The sequence below is a fragment of the Rana temporaria genome, chromosome 1, assembly GCF_905171775.1.
Source record: "Rana temporaria chromosome 1, aRanTem1.1, whole genome shotgun sequence".
Taxonomy (NCBI): domain Eukaryota; kingdom Metazoa; phylum Chordata; class Amphibia; order Anura; family Ranidae; genus Rana; species Rana temporaria.
Window position 1 is genome coordinate 259256447 of NC_053489.1, and position 20530 is coordinate 259276976.

Genomic DNA, 20530 nt, shown 5'->3' on the forward strand with positions numbered 1-20530 from the left:
TTTGGGCGCAGTGTACTGCAAGCAGCAGTATAGGTCCTCACGTCTGATGGCGGTCTGCTTTGATTTGTTTCCCTCCCCTCAGATGGCATTGCTTTGGGACATCCCACTTGCTTACTGGACACTTAAAACCCCTTCCTGCCCAGGCCAATTTTCAGCTTTTAGCGCTGTCACTCGTTGCTGGACAATTGCGTGGTCATGCAACAGTGTACCAAAATGAATTTTTTCCCACAAATAGAGCTTTCTTTTGGTTATATTTAACCACTGCTGTTTTTTTTCTTTTTTTCTCCTTCATTGATGGGCACTGATGGGCTGCACTGGTGGGCACTGATAGGCTGCACTGGTGGCCACTGATGAGGCAGCACTGGTGGGCACTGATAGGTGGCACTGATGGGTGTCACTAAAGGGCATTGATAGGTGGCACTGCTAGGTGACACTGATAGGCAGCACTGATATGTGTCACTGATGATGAGGCACTGATTTGTGTCACTGATGAGGCACTGATGGGCATTGATAGGTGGCACGGGTGGGCATTTGTAGGCGGTACTGGTATGCACTGGCAGGTGGTACTGGTGGGCACTGGCAGGCAGCACTTGTGGAGGCTCTTTACCACGTGATCAGCCGTGTCCAATTACGGCTGATCACGATGTAAACAGGAAAAGCTGTTGATCAGCTCTTCCTCACTCACATCTGACAGACGCATGTAGAGGAGAGCTGATTGGCGGCTCTCCCGACAGGGGGGGTTCGCGCTGATTGTTTATCAGCGCAGCCCCCCCTCAGATGCCAACACTGGACCTCCAGGGAGTGCCCCCCCGGTGCTCAATAGAGCAAAAATGGGCACAAAAAAAAACTATTTTTTTTAACACAATCGATGCCAATCAGTGCCCACAAATGGGCACTGACTGAAATAATGCCATCAGTGCCACCTCTTAGTGCCCATCTATGCTTTGTGCCCACCTATCAGTGCCCATCTGTGCTACCCATCAGTGCCACCCATAAGTGCCGCCCATGAGTGTCCATGAGTGCCCATCAGTGCAGCATCCCAGCGCCGCCCATCAGTGCCACCTATTGGTGCCCATCAGTGCCGCCTCATCGGTGCCCATCAGTGCCACCTCATCGGTGCCCATCAGTGCCGCCATATCAGTGCCCATAATTGAAGAAGAAAACATACTTTTTTACAAAAATTTCGGTCTTTTTTTAGTTGCGCAAAAAATAAAAATCGCAGAGGTGATCAAATACCACCAAAAGAAAACCCTATTTGTGGGAACAAAATTATAAAAATGTAATTTGGGTACAGTGTAGCATGACCGCGCAATTGTCATTCTAAATGTGACAGTGCTGAAAGCTGAAAATTGGTGTGTAAGTGCCTGGTATGGAAGTGGTTAAAGTGGATGTAAACCCACTCTCATCTTTTTTAAAGTAATGACAATAGTGCTCATCTATAAGGATATACATGCCTCCTGCATGTATTCTTACCTTTCAAATATCTCCCCCTTCTTTATTTGGAGCCCCGTAAAATTGTTGATTCAGTGGGCGGGCCTGATGTACGGCGCTCGGGCGGAGTCATGACATCTCCAGACTCTCCGCCCACCTCTACACTCGCGCCTGGCTGGAGTGAAAAGTGCATGCACAGGAGAAGAAGAGCGCGCTCATGGCCGCTGTCAATTCATGTGTCACTGTCCAGTGACAGTCGGGCATGATGGTGCGGCAAAGACAGCTGTGAGCACGGATCCCCTTGAATGTCTTTTCCGCGGAGAGAAAGAGAAGCAGCTGAGCTAAAGCCATGCAGAGAGATCGGTCCTCACGGATGTCCCTCCGCTGTACCGATCACCTCCGTGTTCTTCTTCACCAACTCCTCTCACCTTCTTCTATGTCCCCCCTTATCTCCTCCTTATCCGCCCGCTGTGTCTTCCTCCTACGCGCCCCCCCTCGTCCCGCGCAGCCGGCTCCCCTCCTCTGCTGTCCCGCAGGCTGGGGGGGTTAATCTGTCAGGATGGAGAGCGGAGGAAAGGACCGGTATATATGTCATTTACTGGTCCTTTCCCTTTCTGAATGGGACATAGAGAAAGCGTTCGTTACCGAACGCTCTCTATGTCTTGCGATAACTGAGCAGAGTAACCTGTATGTTACTCTGCTTCAGTTTATGAATGGAGGGGAGACGCTGTCTTCTCTCCATTCATTTTCAGTGTGAGAAAGGGAGTGGGGAATCTGTGACCTCACTCCCGTTCTCGGTCTCAAAGGGGAGATGTCAGGGGTCTGTTTTGACCCCTGACATCTCACCAAAGCCCCCCAACAGAGCTCATAAAAAAAACTGCAATGAATATTAAAAAAAATAATTGTAGAAAAAATATTTTAAAAAAATACTGACAATATGACTGTGAAAAAAAAATGAAGAACAAATTAAATTGTAAAAAAATAAAAAAAACATTAAAAAATTATCTGACACTAGCCACAATCCTGACACCATCCTGCACGTACTACCCACCACTGTACACTCTGCATTCCTGTGATTCGTACCACATTGCTGTTCAGATCACATGCCATGTCTGTGTGATGCGATTTCAGCCATACAAACTGTATGGCTGAAATCGCATCACATTCGGACCAAACACGCACAGGACCCTTTTTTTGGTCCACACCAGAATCGCATGGGTGTTCACACCCATGCAATCCGATTCATGTCCTAACTGTCAGTTCGCAGTGCGATATATGTGAGCTGAAATGGGGAGGTCTTTACCATTGTATGACACTCCCCAGCAGTTTTGCATATGGCAGTGTGAACTGCTGTGCGAGTCGGGTGCGATGTGGGAACCCGCAGTGGATTTGCAGGGTTCCCGAATCGCACCAGTGTGAACCAAGCCTCAAAGCATCATACAGCCTACACATGTCACCTGACTGCTCCCACCAAGGCTCGGTTCACACTGGTGCGATTCGGGAACCCTGCGAATCCACTGCGGGTTCCCACATCGCACCCGACTCGCATGGCAGTTCACACTGTCATATGCGAACTGCTGAGGAGTGTCATACAATGGTAATGGCACCCCCATTTCAGCTCACATATCGCACTGCGAACTGATAGTTAGGACATGAATCAGATTGCATGGGTGTGAACACCTATGCGATTCTGTTGTGGACCAAAAAAAGGGTCCTGTGCATGTTTGGTCCAAATGAGATGCGATTTCAGCCATACCGTTTGTATGGCTGAAATTGCATCGCATGTGATCTGAACAGCAGTGCGGTGCGAATCACTTGCGATCTCGCACAGCGCACTAATGTCAACCAGCCCTAAGTTCATTCAGCCTTACTGGGTGAGAAATCCACCCCTCCCTCACATAACACATCCTGGTAATATAGGAATTTTGCATATGTGATCAGGTGACCTCAGACACACACACTTCAATATAACAATAATAAGAAGATCACTCAAGCTTGGACTAAATACATCTCCCCTAATCACTTGTCTATGTATATTCTGATGGCTGTTCACTGGAGAATTTCCTCATCACACTGAACTGTAAATCACCCCATATTTTGAAAACATTTAATAAACACACAGGAAAGACAGTCAATCCTGGGAGAGCTAGAGGAGAGGGCGAGAGGGGAGGGGGATGTGAATTGGGCACTTTTTACAGAAGCTGTGCATTTCTGCAAGCTAGTGCATGAGATATGTAAATAACCTGTCACTCAAGCAAGGACTTTGTTTTTTTTCTGGAAGTCTGTTTTATTTTACTGAACAATAAAAAGAGGATTGCTCAGCGCTGGATTAACTCTGTGTGGCAAGACTGGGCACAGATGATAGGACATCTTCTCTACATCAACGTTTCTTAACCGGTGTGCAGCGGCACACTGGTGTGCCGTAAAGAGTCCCCAGGTGTGCCGCGGCAAAATGATTCCCAATATTGGCAGCTATGGCTGCTATCTGATGTAACACTACTTTGTTATCATTTGTCTTTACAGCGGTGCCGGTCCGCTGTGTAAAACTCACTTCCCGGCACTCGGGAAGCTGTGCTGGTTGTGTGGGCCTCCCGACCGCGTCTTGCCAACCGAATACGTCATCGGTTGCTATGGGAGGGTCGGACGCACGCACTGCTTCTGTGACGTGAGAGCCGCGGGTACCTGAGTAGACTCTGCCTGGCGCGATTTTCCCTGAGGGGGAAGAAGAAAGAGTAGAGCAGCCTTTCTCAACCTGTGTTACGCAGTACACTGACTGGGGTGCCGCCAGAGGTCCTCAGGTCTGCCGTGGGATCATGAGAGAGAAGGGCTGTCAGATGAGCCTGATCTCCTGATCCCCTGCCAAACTGTACATCAGCACTGTGAATGAGGAAAGGTACTGTGCTAGAATATTTTCAAGAGCTTTATACATGTGTCTGTGTGTGTACATATGTATGTGTGTCTGTGTGTACGTGTGTGTCTGTGTGCATGTGTGTGTGTGTGTGTGTGTATATATATATATATATATATATATATATATATATATATATATATATGTATGTATGTATGTGTGTGTGTGTGTGTGTGTGTGTGTGTGTGTGTATGTATGTATGTGTATGTATGTATGTGTATGTGTGTATATATATATATATATATATATATATATACAGTGTGTATAAAAAGTATGTATGTGTGTACATATGTGTACGTACAAGTGTGTGCATGTGTGTATGTGTCTGTATTAGTATATGTGTGCATGTGTACACATGTCTGTTAGTGTGTGTGTGTTTGTACGTGTGTCTGTTTGTGTGCGTGCGCATCTGTCTGTATGTATGTTACTTTTAATCCTGACCCCCCTATTCCTGTACCATCAGAACTATTTTTGTAGGGCTTGTTCGAGATAGCAGCAAGGACTGCTGCTCCTCTGAAAAGCAATTTGTGTTCATATCGCTTTTCAGGGGCATTTGTCAGCAAGTAAAGAGGCATATCTTGCCTCCCCACCACCTTTTTTAAGCCCGTAAATGCAATGCACACAGTTGCGGAGTAGTTGCAGTGCAGCCCCATTCACCCTGGGTATACCTCCAGCTGCAGCCACAGCATGTTTACACCCCCAGCTGTTGCCTCTGCAGCTAAAGGGGCAAAAGTTTGGGGTGGTAAAAACAGCTCAACCATGTGGTTTTACTGGCCCTCCAGCCTGACATGTGAACAAGCTCTTGGTTCTGTGTGGATGCGTGCTGCGTGTAGGGCAGCCCATTAATTTCCTTACCCGCAGTAATGCAGGGAAAGAAGTCCCCGACGCTTTTTTTAAATTTGTGCCACAACAAAAGCAACCCATGTTTGCCAATGGGTGGGGCACCATTAAGAATTAATGGCACCCCTAAAGAGCAGAGCATTTGTCTGTGTGTCAAGAATGAGCGCATGATTTTGCGCGTGTTTCGCAACACACATCGACGTGAACCAAGTCTTGGACAGGCGTCCCTCAAGACTGAAAATACTTTTCAAGGGCGCCCCGACTGGAAAAAGGTTGAGAAACACTGCTCTTCATTGTGACATCAAAAAAAAAAAAAGTGTGAAAATCATGCCCTCAAGAGTTTGTAAGATAATTCCAATATTATTAAGCCAACTAATAAAGGTGGGACTATTGTTGTACTATGATACTGTGAGTACTAGACTGGAATGCTTAAAAATCCTGAGATCGGTGTACAGTTGCCACATGATCCTACATTGACAGTATAGTCTAAATGACAATCTATTTATTGAGTTCATACAAATTGATGGCTAAGTGATGATGTGTGTAAATATCTAGCTATGGACCATCCTAAATGGGCTGCGATCTATGAGCTTCCTAAGATCCACAAAGGGGTAAGCTTGTTGAAATACAGACCAGATAGTTTTTTGGCTTTGAATCAGTTGCACAGCCATTGGGTAATTGATTTATTTCTTCAACCATATGTAAAAAATCTCCCTGCATACATTAGAGACACTCAGGATTCTCTTACAGCCTTGAACAGTGTATACCCACCTGCACAGGATTTTGTTTTGGCGACAATGGATATTTCATCTGTATTTCTCTGATATTAAAGCCTTGAGGTTTTTTACTTTCAAAGGATCTAATGCCATCCATACCTACGAGTTTCTACTAGTTGGACTACATCTTGTTCAAGTAAATATATTTTTATCCTTTTGAGTACAATATTTATCAAGAAATATGAAGGACAGCAATGGGCAGTTACTTTTCTTCCTCCTTCGCCAATCTGTTTATGTAATTTATTGAGAAACAGTGTATCTTCCCCTCAGCACAGTTTTTTTAAAAGTGTTAGACACATTGATCTTTGGTATGCTGTGCAGTGATGATTTTGTTTCTATATAGGAGGATTCAGAGATTGAAGTTAAAGTGGATGAAAAACCCAATTCATGAAATTTGAGCTGGGCACATATATCTGCAGTATTTTGTTATCTCTCTTCAAAGAGCTATGTTCCGTAGCTCTCTCCTGACCCGTTCCTCTGTTATCAGCCTGATGACTCCTGACAAATTTTTGGACACATCAGATAAAAGCAGCCTGAAATTTCTGTCAGGGGAGGTTGCTAAAAAAGATCAACAGGGAGCTGGCCCTGTTAGAAAACCCCTCCTGAGAGTCTGCCTATGTGGAGAGGGGGTGTATGCCTTTTCTCCAATCAGCAATTTTATCTATCTTGGCTGTAACAAATGCATGCTACACTTTTCAGATATTTGTAAAAAAAAAATTAAAAAACATTTATTGATTTCCTTCCACTTCACAATTATGTGCCACTTTGTGCTGGTCTGTCACATAAAATCCCAATAAAATAAATTTAAATGTTTGGTTGTAACATGACAAAATGTAGAAAATTTCAAGAGGTATGAATACTTTTTCAAGGAACTGTATGTATTTATCCAGTGGTGATTGCTGAGCTCTTACATATGTTTCACTTGCTGCAAACCATGGTACAGTGATGTTCTATACTGGAACACTGAGATATGAGGGCACATTTGTGATTCTTTGGGTAAGTTAATTGATTACTGCAATTGGGGGGTGGTCAATGTTCGTATAGAATGGGTTACCTTACCACTGGTCTGGGTACTCTATACAGGTACATGTCAGAAAATTAGAATATCATCAAAAAGTTAATTTATTTCAGTAATTCAATTCAAACAGTGAAACTCATATATTATATGAATTCATTACACACAGAGTGATATATTTTAAGCATTTCTTTCTTTTAAGTTTGAAAATTATGACTTACAGTTACTGAATTTTGGGTTTTCAATATCTCCGAAAATTTGAATGTTACATGAGACCAATAAAAAAAAAAGATTAATACAGAAATGTTGCCTTACTGAAAATTGTCCATGTACATTTATAGTATGCTCTCGGTACTTGGTTGGGGCACCTTTTGCATGAATTACCATATTTATCGGCGTATAACACGCACTTTTCCCCCCTTAAAATCAGGGGAAAATCGTGGGTGCATATTATACGCCGATCCCTGCTGTCTCTGAGGGAAGAGGAGTAAGCGCCACTGAATTACATAGAGCCGCGATCTCCTGTGTACCGGGCACTCTGTCACGCACAGCCACGCCTCCTGGCCCGGCATTGGGCCACTGTTCTGTCTATCATATGTGCAGGGCCAGGAGGCGCGGCTGTGAGTGACGGAACACCGGGTACACAGTAGATTGCGGCTCTGTGTAATTCAGCGGTGCTCGCTCCTCCTCTTCCCCCAGAGACAGCAGGGATAATCCAACACTGGCAAGGCTACCATGATGGGAAAGGTAAGAATGTATATGGGCACTGAGCAGGAGGCTGCATTGTTGTGAAATTTAATGGCTGCAGATGGGTACTGAACAGGCTGCATTGTCGGGCAATATAATGGCTGCAGATGGGCACTGAGCAGGGTGCATTGATGAGCTGTGACCCTAATTTTGCTTCAAAGTTCTTTATTCAAAATGTACGTTTTTTCCCTTTAAACTTCCCTCCTAAAATTGGGGTGCGTGTTATACGCCGATAAATACGTTGCCACATCAATGTGGCGTGGCATTGAGGCGAACAGCCTGTGGCACTGCTGAGATGTTATGGTAGTCCAGGTTGCTTTGATAGCAGCCTTCAGCTTTTTTACATTGTTGGGTCTGGTGTCTCTCATCTTCCTCTTGACAATACCCCACAGATTCTCTATGGGCTTTAGGTCAGGCGAGTTTGCTGGCCAATCATGCACAGTGATGCCATGATCATTAAACTAGGTATTGGTACTTTTGGCAGTGTGGACAGGTCCTGCTGAAAAATTAAGAGGGAACCATGAAGTGCTCTAGAATTTCCTTGTAGAGGGCTGCGCTGACTTTGGACCTGATAAAATATATTGGACCAACACCAGCAAATGGCATGACTCCCCAAATAATCACTGACTGTGGAAACGTCACACTGGACATCATGCAATTTGGATTCTGTGCCTCTCCACTTTTCCTTCAGACTCTGGGACCTTGATTTCCAAATGAAATGCAAAATGTACTTTCATCTGAAAAGAGGACTTTGGACTACTGAGCATCCGTTCAGTCCTTTTTCTCCTTAGCCCAGGTAAGACACTTCTGATGTTGTCTCTGGTTCAGGAGTGACTTGATACAAGGAATGCGACCGTTGTAGCCCATATCCTGAATACGTCCACTCCTTGTGAATCTCTATCAAATTCTTGAATGGCCTTTGCTTTACAATCCTCTCAAGGCTGTGGTTATCCATGTTGCTTGTGCACCTTTTTTTCTACCACACTTTTTCCTTCCACTTAACCTTCCATCAATATGTTTGGATACAGCACTCTGTGAACAGCCAACTTCTTTAGCAATGGCCTTTTGTGACTTACCCTGGGTATCAATGACTGTCTGTCGTCTGAACAACTGTCAAGTCAGCAGTTTTCCCCATGATTGTGTAACCTACTGAACCAGATTGAGACCCTTTAAAAGCTCAGGAAACCTTTACAGGTTTGAGTTAATTAGCTGAATGGAGTGTGACACTATGAGTCTACAATATTGAACTTTTTCACAATATTATGATTTTTAGAGTTACTAAATTTTGTGTTTTCACTAGCTGTAATCTACAATCATCAACATTAGAGAAATAAATGCTTGAAAGCTATCACTCTGTGTAATGAATCTATATAATATGAGTTTTACTTTTTAACTGAATTACTAAAAAAATGTACCTTTTGATGATATTCACATTTTTTGAGATGCACCTGAATATGTTTTATTCTATCAATATTGTTGTCACTATTTACCTAAAAAAGAGCTTATTTAGACTCTGGAACATAGCTGTTTTATGTACGGTATTTTTGACTCCTGAACAGCATTCTGTGCTGGTGACATTTTTTTTGAAGCACAGTAGTAGGAGCACTCTGAGCGAAACACTGCATTTACTAAATCATAATATGCCATCTGAAACAATCAGAGTGGTTTGACATTCTTGAGTTTACACAATGACTACATTTAATTTATAGCCAGCAAGTGTCCATTTTGTCTACTAATGTTTTCAATGAGCGTGGTATTCCCTCCTCAGGTTTATGATACATCATTTTTTAAGTGGTTGCTTTCATTATATTGTAATTTTTTTGCTTTGTTTTTCCTTAGCAAACCTTCCAATGCCAACCATTGCTGCCTTGGATGGAGCAGCTCTAGGTGGAGGCTTAGAGATGGCTTTAGCCACTGACATCATAGTGGCAGGTAAGGTCAGTTACAAAATTACTTCTTATTGTTAGATGAAAAAAAAGTTAATCTGGATTTGTTTTATTTTGATTTGTTTTACTCTGTTAATAATATGACAAATATAGCCTAAAGCGATACTAAAGTCTCAGTTTTTTCTTCTTTAAAAATAACAAACACGTTATACTTACCAGAACATACTAAAAAAAAAACTTAAATGTTAACCCAATCTTCACACAATAGAAGACTCTGTCTATTTTAACATAGTCTGAAAATTTCAGATCATTTGGTAAATCACACCAAAAGTTATTCACATTAAGCTATATTTTACAATGCTAAAACATTTAATGTGAACTGCTTAATGTAAAAAGAGCTTAATGTACCATAATGTGCCTAAACCTCAATCAACTGTCTTGAAACATTGCACAGCCTAAGTTCTCAACTTCCCAAACCTATCCTAGAAATTTCATGCATTTCGGTGTCCACAAGGCACACATTGGGCCTAATCCTCAAAAACCCGTCGCAACGTAACTTTTGCCATTTAAGTTACACCGCCGCAAAATCTCTAACTAAGTGCTCGATCCACAAAGCACTTACCTAGAAATTTTGAGCGGTGTAACTTAAATCCGGCCGGCGCAAGGCGTTCCTCTTCAACTGGGGGCGATTCCCATTTAAATTAGGCGCGCTCCCGTGCCGGCCGTACTGCGCATGCTCGTGACATCATTTCCCCGACGTGCATAGCGCGAAATTACGTTACGCCGAGCTTTGTGGATCGCGACGGGTCAATAAAGTTGCGTCGAAAAAAAAAAAGATACGGCGGGAAAAAAAAATTCAAAACAAAAAAAAAAACGCGTCGCTGGACAGAAGGGTCTGCTTTTACAAGGTGTAAACAGTTTACACTTTGTAAAAGCAGCCCTAATTTTACACATGCAACTTAATACTTACGGAGAAAAAACTAAGCTGAAAAGCTTTGTGGATCTCCGTAAGTGCTAATTTGCATACCCGAGGCGGCATTTCGACGCAAAATGCCCCCAGCGGCGGATGCGGTACTGCATCCTAAGATCCGGCAGTGTAAGTCCCTTACACATGCCGGATCTTCTGTCTATCTCTTGGAAACTGATTCTGTGGATCAGTTCCAAAGATAGAAACAGGGATACGACGGCGTATCAGTAGATACGCCGTCGTATCTCTTTTGAGGATCTGGCCCATTGTTTTTTGGGGAGCTTAATGTGGCTTAATGTACAAAAAAATGCTTAGATGTTAGCCAATTTTCCCCAAACTTCACACAATAGAAGACAGTCTATGTCAACATATTCAGAACATTTCAGCTCATGTGGTAAATCACACCAAAAGTTATTCACATTAAACTATTCTCTTTTGTCCATGGACGGACACAGTTCCCTTATTTTCTTGACTTGTGGGTTATGTTCCGTCTATTAGGAGAGGACTAGGCAGACATGTTAGACATTTATAACATGTAACTTTAGCAAAGCTGAACAGCCCCGCCCAGGGGGCGGTCCCTCTGGTCATAACCCCTCACACTGCAGCCAGCAGCTCAGTTTTTTCTGCCTAGTAGAGGAGTAGGACCTGGCTCCTATTGGGCCCAGGGTCCTGAAGACATTTTTATTTTATTTTATGATTTAATTTTTTAGAAATTTTCTATCAACTGCTGGCTGGGTGACAGGCTGGATATTATAGATCCTTGTAGTCCCCCCAGTCCGGCCTTTAGAGCGTGAGCAGACCTTAGCTACACGCTGGGTCGGCCATGACATACCCCATGGCTCCAGGGGTAGCTGGTGAGCTATATGCCCTGGGATTCACTTATGACTGGGCTGCTGTTGTCTCAGTCACAGTGGACCTGCCCGACAGCTACTCCATACTACTCCGTACTGCTCGGTACTACGTCTGTCAGGAACGCACCAGCAGGGACGGGTAAGTACTTTTCCTCCTGTCTTGGCTGGATGGAACAGCTGCGCATTCCTGGGGTGGTTGACTAGGGGGTCTCCAGTCTCCCTTTCCTTCTCCCCATTCCCTCCCTCCTTCCCATGCATGTGGGCCTGCATGACCGGGCGGGGGGCTGCACTGAGTGTGTCCAGGTCCTCTTTTGTATGGGTGTCTGCCATTTCAGGGGGGCCTCCGCTCCGGCGCCACTGTGTGGGTCAGCCTTCTTGTCCACCTCAGTCAGGCAGCGCCGTTTTTCGAGCGCCGCCGCCATTTTCTTGTACCTGCACTGTTGTTTTATTCGCACAGCTGGTGGTCATCTTCCTGTAGCCGTGCTGTGGCGCATATAGTTACAACGGTGGCCATTTTATAGAAGCTTGCACTTCTTTCTCTCTGAGGTGAATGGCGGCCATCTTGGAGTGTTTTTTTTCCTGCTGGATTTGGTCTCTAGTGCTGGATTGGTTCTCTGTACAGTGCGAACACTGCTGTTCACCTCGGAAGCACACAGGCACACAATCACACGGTGTGGAGTGAGGGACACTGGGCTGCGGCACTATGCAGTTCCTTGTCGGGGAGGTGAGTCCTCTGGCATACCCCTGGTCGGTACAGCAAGGAGGGGTCCTTTTTTGTGTTCCTGTGTACCTTGACTTGGTCCCTGAGGGCTGTCAAGTGAGCGGGTCAGGCAGGCGTTTCTTCCCCAGACCCCCCCGGTGGTGGTGCCCCTGCAGTGGGCGCCAGGGGGGATAGATCTGACTAAGACTTGGGCCTGGCTGCGGCACAGGGCCCCGGTTCTGTGGTGTTGGAGGATGTGGACCAGGACCTGTCGGACAATGAGGAAGACTCCATGTCCGGGTCAACGCAAGACAAGGCACTTTTGGAGCACTTATCTCTGCAGTGCGGGACACTCTTAAACTAGAGGATAATTCCGGGACATCTACCCAGGTGTCGGTCCCTTTTGAGTCCCACAAGCCGGCCGACACTGCCAGGGTGTATCCTTATGTGGCTTATTTTGATAAGTTCATAGACAAGCAATGGGAAGGGCCGCAGAGGACCTTTTCGGTCCCAAAGCGCATGGCGGTCCTTTACCCTTTTAAGGAGAGCCTTCTGGAAGAATGGGCATCTCCACCGGTCGTTGACCCCCCGGTATCTGGGTTGACCAAGGTAACCACGATTCCCTTTTCACTATGCTGGGTTCAGCATTGTGGCCTATCTTGGCTACTGCATTAGTGTCACAAACACTTACGGAATGGGGAAAATCTATTGCACCAGGAGTTGGGAGACATGCTCCCCCAGACTGCGTGGAACTGACTGACCAGTTAGTGCATGGCAAAATATGTCTGCAATACAGCCTTGGATACAGCCCCATTGATCTCCAGAGCCTTGCTGTCTGCGGTGGTTCTGCGACGCCTGATTGGCTTAAAGTCTGATCTGCGGACCAGACTTTAAAGAAAGCTCTGGCGGACTTGCCCTTCCGGGGTGGGAGGCTGTTTGGAGCCTCGCTGGATGTCATCATTAGCGATGCCACTGGGGGTAAGGGCACCCTCCTACCTCAGTCTAGGAAGAGGAAGAAGCCACGCCGTATGCCTGGCCCTTCTTTTCCGCTCAGAAGCATTTTTCTTTTAGTCAGTCAGGACCTACAGGTAAGCGTCCCCTGACTGACGAGGGGCCAGCTATGGGACAAAAGCGTCCCTGGGTTCGCATGCTAAACATGCCTGCGAACGAGTCTGTTATAGCATGAAGGCTTGCCCCGCCCGATCCTCGGGTGGGGGGTCGTCTGCACGAGTTTGCAGCTCTGTGGACCTTCCTGATATCTGACCAGTGGGTCTGCGAAGTGATTTCATCTGGGTACAAGATAGAGTTTCTGTCTTGTCCACCTATTGGATTTTTTCGCTCTGACCTTCCTCTCCTTCTGGCTCGTCGGGTCAGTACAGGACCTGCTGTAATCTTACCTGTGCTGCTGCCGGAAAGATTTCAGAGTTTGTATTCGAATCTGTTTGTGGTCCCAAAGAAGGACGGTTTCTCTCCGATCCTGGACCTCAAGGCTCTCAACACCTTTGTAAAGGTACTAGTGTTCAGGATGGAATCGGTTCGCTCTGCGGTCGCTGCACTCTATCTGGGGGATTTTCTGGCGTCCTTGAGTATCAAGGACGCGTACTTGCAGGTCCCTCTCTTTTCCCAGGCATCAGTGGTTCCTGCACTTTGCGGTCAGGGAAGACCACTATCAATTTTTGGCTCTCCCTTTTGGCTTGGCATCGGCACCAAGGTGCTCGCCCCGATTCTGGCCTTGCTGAGACAGCAAGGAATCAATATTGTGGGCTACTTGGACGTTCTGCTTCTGATGCCGCGTACACACGATTGATTTTCGGCATGTAAAAAACTACGTTTTTCAGCATGTAGAAAAAACTAAGTTTTTTCGAACTTCATCATTAAAACGACGTTGCCCACACACGGTCGTTTTAAAAAAAAATGCTCTAGCAAAGCGCGGTGATGTACAACATGTACGCCGGCACTATAAAGGGGCAGTTCCATGCAGATGACGCCACCCTTGGGGCTGCTTTTTCTGATTTCTTGTTAGTAAAAGACGATTCACGCTTTTCTGTCTGTTACAGCGTGATGAATGTGCTTACTCCATTACGAACAGTAGTTTTACCAGAACGAGCGCTCCCGTCTCATAACTTGCTTCTGAGCATGCACGGGTTTTTCACGTCGTTTTAGGCCACACACGACCATTTTTTACAACCCGAAAAACTACATTGTTCGAATGCAGCATGTTCGAATTTTTTTTTTTTTTCGTTTTTCAGAACCCGAAAAATGATGTGAAGCCCACACACGATCGTTTTAAATTTTTTAAAAACAAGTTTTTTCCATGCCGAAAAACGATCGTGTGTGTACGCGGCATGAGAGCTGCTTCAAGCTCAGAATTAGAGGAGGATGTTGCGATTGCCAGTCAAACCTTCCAAGATTTTGGCTGGGTGCTGAACTTCTTGAAGTCGGTGTTGGTACCGACTCAGCGCCTAGAATTTTTAGATCTGATTCCAGACTCCTCAGAGGCAAGAGTTTTTCTCCCCTTGGAATAATTGTAGACTCTTCGGACTGCAGTGCGGCTGTTGACAGCCCACAAAATGGTTATCACTCCGCCTTTGTATGCGAGTCTTGGGCCTGATGGTGGCCTCTTTCGAGGAGGTGACATATGCTTATTTCCACACTCGAGTCTTGCAGAGGGAGATTCTGTCCAAATGAGACAGATCCCTGTTGTCCCCTGAGTCACCAGGTCCGAACCTCCCTGGTCCGGTGGTTGAGCTCTCTGGATCTTCAGTCCGGAAAGTCGTCCATTTCCTTTCACTGGACAGTGATCCCGACGGACGCCAGCCTGACCGCTTGGGGGGGAGTTTGGGGTGTCCAGGCGACACAGGGTCGCTGGGCACACGTTGAATCTCACCTGCCGATCAATGTCCTGGAGCTGCAGGCGTTCAGGCTGTGCTTCTGGTCGTTTAGGTTGCAGGGATGTCCGATCAGGATCCGGACGGACAACACCACGGCAGTAGCATATGTCATCAGGGCGGAACTGGACGCGCGGCGGCAGCTTCAGAGGTCGCTCACATCTTGCAGTGGGCAGAGAGGAGCATACCTTCTCTATTGGCCATTTACATTCCGGGTGTAGACAACTGGCAAGTGGACTACCTCAGTGGCCAGATGCTGGACTAAGGAGAATGGTCACTACACCCGGATGTGTTTCACCTTCTTTGCCTAAAATGGGGCAAGCCAGACGTGGACCTTCTAGCTTCTGGTCTCAATAGAAGGTGTTGCGGTTCGTGGCCAGTTGAAACGATCCTTGGGCGAACACGGCAGACGTGTTGGTGGTCCTGTGGGGACCGTTTTGACTGATGTCTGCCTTTCCCCCACTAAAAACTGCTTCCTCTTCTGCTTCACAATAGGCATATTGAGGGGATTCCGGTGATTCTAAATTGCCCCAGATTGACCTTGGCATCCCTGGTACGCCGACCTGATGAAGCTAGTGGTGGATGCTCCCTGGAAACTGCCGTTGCGAGAGGACCTTCTGTCACAAGGTCCCATCCTTCATCCTGCTTTACAGTCGCTGGCTTTAATAGCATTACTGTTTAAAGCCAGGTTCCGAGGGACCGAGGCCTGTCGGCTCCGGTATTCTCCATCATGCTGAAGGCTCGGTAGTCATCTTCTCGGTAGATTACGATCGCACGTGGAAGGTCTACATCTGCAAATTCGCGACCCGGTGGACATCACAGATCTCCGACCGATGGGTTTGCAAAGTAGTTTATTCAGGGTACAAGATAGAGTTTCTCTCTTGCCCACCAAACAGATTTTTTTCTTCCAACCTCCAGCTTCAGCCGACCTGTCGGAAGCCCTGTATGGGCGGTTTAGGACCTGCCCAGTACAGGAACGATTTCAGGGGTTTTACTCAAACCTGTTCATAGTACCAAAGAAGGAGGGCATTCGTCCTATCCTGGATCTCAGGGCCCTCAATTGCTTTGTGAAGGTTCAAGGATTCTGGATGGAGTCGGTTCGCTCTGTTGTCGCTGCCCTCCATCTGGGGGATTTTCTGGCATCCTTGGACATCAGAACGCATACTTGCATGTCCCCATATGCACCAATCATCAGAGATGTCTGCGCTTTGCGGTCTGGGAGGACCACTACAAATTTGTGGCTCTCCCCTTTGGCCTGGCATCAGCACCAAGTGTGTTCATCAAGGTGCTCGCCCCGATTCTGGCCCTACTAAGACAGCGTGGCATTGCTATCGTGGGCTACTTGGACGATCTTCTTCTGAGGGCCACGTCAAGCTCAGAATTAGAGGTGAGCGTGTCTATAACCTGTCAGACCCTCCGAGAATTTGGTTGGGTGCTGAACACTCAGAACTCAGTATTGGTGCCGACTCAACGCCTAGTGTATCTGGGGTTGATTCTGGACTCCTCAGAGGTGAAAGTTTTTCTCCCTATGGAAAGGTTGCAGACTCTTCAGGCTGCGGTGCGGGAGTTGACATCCCAAAGATGGTCGTCACTCCGCTTTTGCATGCGAGTCCTGGGCCTCATGGTAGCTTCCTTCGAGGCAGTACCGTATGCTCAATTTTACACTCGAGTGTTGCAGAAGGAAATTCTGTCCAGATGGGACAAGTGCCCATCATCCCTGGATTGTCAAATCCGGTTTAGCCACCTAGTCAGGACCTCCCTAATTTGGTGGCTGACATCGCCGGCACTTCTGTCCGGGAAGTCGTTCCTTCCTTTTCACTGGATGGTGGTCACGATGGACGCCAGCCTTACCGCTTGGGGGGGGGGGGGTCTGGGGGGTTCAGTCGACCCAGGGTCGCTGGACTCCGGAGGAATCCCACTTGCAGATCAATGTCCTGGAACTCTGGGCAATCAGGCTGTGCCTCTCCATGTGGTCTCAGAGGCTACAGGGGCGTCCAGTCAGGATCCAGTCGGACAACGCCACGGGGGTGGCGTATATCAACCATCAAGGAGGAACAAGAAGCTCGGCTGCAGCATCGGAGGTTGCTGACATCCTAAGGTGGGCAGAAAGGAGTGTACCGGTCCTGAAAGATGTGGCATGCCAGAAGTAGATGATCTGGCGTCTCGACTCAATCGGAAGGTATTGAGGTTTGTGGCCAGGTCAAGAGACCCAGGGGCAGACGCAACAGATGCATTGGTGGCACTGTGGAGTCAGTACCGGCTAATCTATGCCTTCCCTCCCCTGAAGCTCCTTCCTCATCTGCTTCGGAAATCAGGTGGAATCCGCGTACTTATTAGGTTTCCAGAGTCCTGCTGTTCCTACATTGGGGTGTAGACCAAAATCTTGCCTTAAAGCGGGTGTTCACCCTAAAAAAAAATTCTAACATTGCATGGAGCCGACCTATGAGACCGACAGTATGCTGTTTTTTTTTTTTTTTTGCATACATACCATTTTAGCGCTATTTTCACCCCAGGCTTCCCCGCGGGAGTGGGCGTTCCTAATCACAGGCTGTGATTGACTTGCTTCCAACCGGCGCATACTGCGCGTCACGAGTTGCCAAAAGAAGCCGAACGTCGGTGCGGCTCTATACGCCGCCTGCGCGGCTCTATACGCCGCCTGCGCACCGACGTTCGGCTTCTTTCGGCAACTCGTGACGTGCAGTATGCGCCGGTCGGAAGCACGTCAATCACAGCTTCCGGGGGTGAAAATAGCCCTAAAATGGTATGTACACAAGAAAAAAAAAACAACAGCATACTATCGGTCTCATAGGTCGGCTACATGCAATGTTAGAATTTTTTTTTAGGGTGAACCCCCGCTTTAGTACGATTAAGGGGCAGATTTCTGCCCTGTCTGTCTTTTTTCAACAACCCCTGGCGCTGGTGAGTATGTTTGTACAGGGGGTTCGGCATGTGGCCCCCCGGTCCGTCCTCCACTACCTCCATGGGACTTAAATTTGGTACTCTCTGTGCTTTAGAAGCCACCGTTTGAGAACATTAGGGAAATTCCCTTGTTGACACTCTCTCAGAAAGTGGTATTTTTTGTGGCTGTTACGTCAGTTAGACGGGTTTATGAGCTGGCAACCTTGTCATGCAAGGCTCCTTGTTTGATCTTCCACAAGAATAAGGTGGTGCTGCGTCCGCAGCCTTCCTTTCTTCTTAAGGTTGTTTCGGCCTTCCATCTCAATGAGGACATTGTACTTCCATCTTTGTGTCCTCGTCCGTCGCTTCCTAAATAGGCGGCGTTGCATTCTTTGGACGTTGTCCAAGCTCTGAGAGTATACTTGTCTAATACTGCTCCGTTCCAGAGGTCAGACTCACTGTTTGTTTCGGTGACTGGCCCTCATCGGCCACCATCTCGAGGTGGATACGACAGATAGTGATTCAGGCTTGCGTCATAAAGGGTCTCGCGCCCCCCTTTCCTGTCACGGCGCATTCGACCAGGGCAATAGGTGCCTCTTGGGCTTTTCGACATCAAGCGTCTGTTTCCCAGGTGTGTAAAGCGGTGACTTGGTCGTCCGTTCACACTTTCGCTAAATTCTACATGGTTGATGTGAGTACATCTTCGGATGCTTCTTTTGGCCGCAAAGTTTTGCAGGCGGGTGTTTAGAGTTGCAACTTCTCAAGTTGAGGAGCTCTGTTTCGTTTTGGGGTGAAGTTTATTTTTATGCTGTTCCTACCCGTTGTTTTTTGACACTGCTTTGGGATGTCCCACTTTGTCAAGATTAAGGCTGTGTCCATCCATGAACGAAAGAGAAAATAGGATTTTTGTACTCACTGTAAAATCCTTTTCTCTGAGTTCATGGACGGACACAGCACCCCCCCCTCCTTTTTATGTTTGTACTGCTTTTTGACGAGCTGATCTGCGAGATGCAGAGAGAGGGGTTATACCCAGAGGGGCCGCCCCCTGGGCGGTACTGTATGGTGTGTGATGTGTTCAACACTTTTTATTAGTTTCTGCCTAGTCACTCCTGAATAATGGCTAATACCCACTTTTTCAAGATTAAGGCTGTGTCCGTCCATGAACTCAGAGAAAAGGAGTTTACGGTAAGTACAAAAATCCAATTTTTTATTATATATTTTTTTAAACTTTTGAAACTTTTTTAAATCTTGGTTTCCTTATAATGTTGTTCCATTACCGAAATAACACTCAAAACAAATTGCAGTTCCTCAAAAATACCATGTTTGTTACACAGATGTAAAGCTATAGCCATAATTTATACTTTTGGTTCTGTAGGTGCTGGGTATTGATGACCACTGTATATTGCTTTTACATGCAACCAATATAAAAAATCTCTCATGCCCTGTACACACGATCGGTTCATCTGATGAAAACGGACCGATGGACTGTTTTCATCGGACGAACCGATCGTGTGTGGGCATCAGAGTTTAGTCTAATAAAACAGCAACATGAATTCTAAAGACAATGCACTACATTGAATAGAGTGAATAGGAAATGTTTTACTTGCATGTTGCCGATTTTTAAAAAATACCTTGAAATGTTGAATAAGTGTGTGTTTGTGTTTGTGGGGTGCTGTTATTTTTAATGTTTGCCATTTGATTTTTTTTATGTGCATTAATTCTGTGTCTAATGTCTCAGCTTCTTCAGCCAAAATGGGTCTAGTAGAAACCAAACTGGCCATAATTCCCGGAGCAGGTAAGCCTATTTTACAAATGATTAAAGTAAAGATCATGCTTAGAGTAAAAGGTTTTATATTTATAGTAATAAAAAGTGCAATTGTTGTAATGTGCCTGCATTGCAAACCAATAAAAAGCAAGGCGATAACACATATATGATAATTGCATGCGAACAAAGGATAAAAAAACAATCCAAATATACTCGAGAGTCCAAAGGTTGAAAAAAATAGAAATTCTAAGAATTATTTATAAATATTGCACAGTCCAAATGTTTTTTTTTCTAAATCTTGCTGTAGAAAGCTCCAATCACTGTGCTCTGGGTCTTAAAGGTGCCTCAAATACTCCCCATATAAGTGCTACACCACTAATTGTACAAAATGCACACTTATTAACAGCATCTATGATATGCGCCTTTGGTGTCATAGGATGTCACCCTTTTTTGCACTTTGTTTTCACCTTAAGAATAGTATATGGGGAAACTACCACCAGCTGATCTTCTCAAACATCAATAACGAGGCCCAGGGAGAAATAATAATCCAGGATAGTGTGATATTGTTTTAATATAAGTCAAAACAAAGATAAAAATATAAATTTGCCACTCACAATTAAAGGTGCTATAGTCGGTGCCAACACAACAACATAAGGTGGAACTTTGTGAAAACAACGTGCAAAAGGGGTAGTATTCCTATTACAAGGAATGTAAACATCCCTTGTAATAGGAATATGGCATGACGAGTCCTCTTCACAGTGAGATATGGGGTCAATAAGACTCCATATCTCACCTCTAGGCTGGGAAGCCTGAAATAAATAAAAAAAGATTTCTGCTTCACAGCCGAGGTGGTGCCAT

General features: G+C 45.9%; 1 protein-coding gene across 1 annotated transcript in view; it reads left to right on the forward strand.

Moving 5' to 3' along the window:
* Positions 1–20530, forward strand: part of AUH (AU RNA binding methylglutaconyl-CoA hydratase) — a 298019-nt gene that overhangs the window by 143012 nt on the left and 134477 nt on the right. The window contains exons 5-6 of the mRNA XM_040354848.1: positions 9557–9649; positions 19646–19702. Of these exons, the coding sequence (XP_040210782.1) occupies positions 9557–9649; positions 19646–19702 (150 nt within the window). The remainder of the gene's footprint in view (positions 1–9556; positions 9650–19645; positions 19703–20530) is intronic.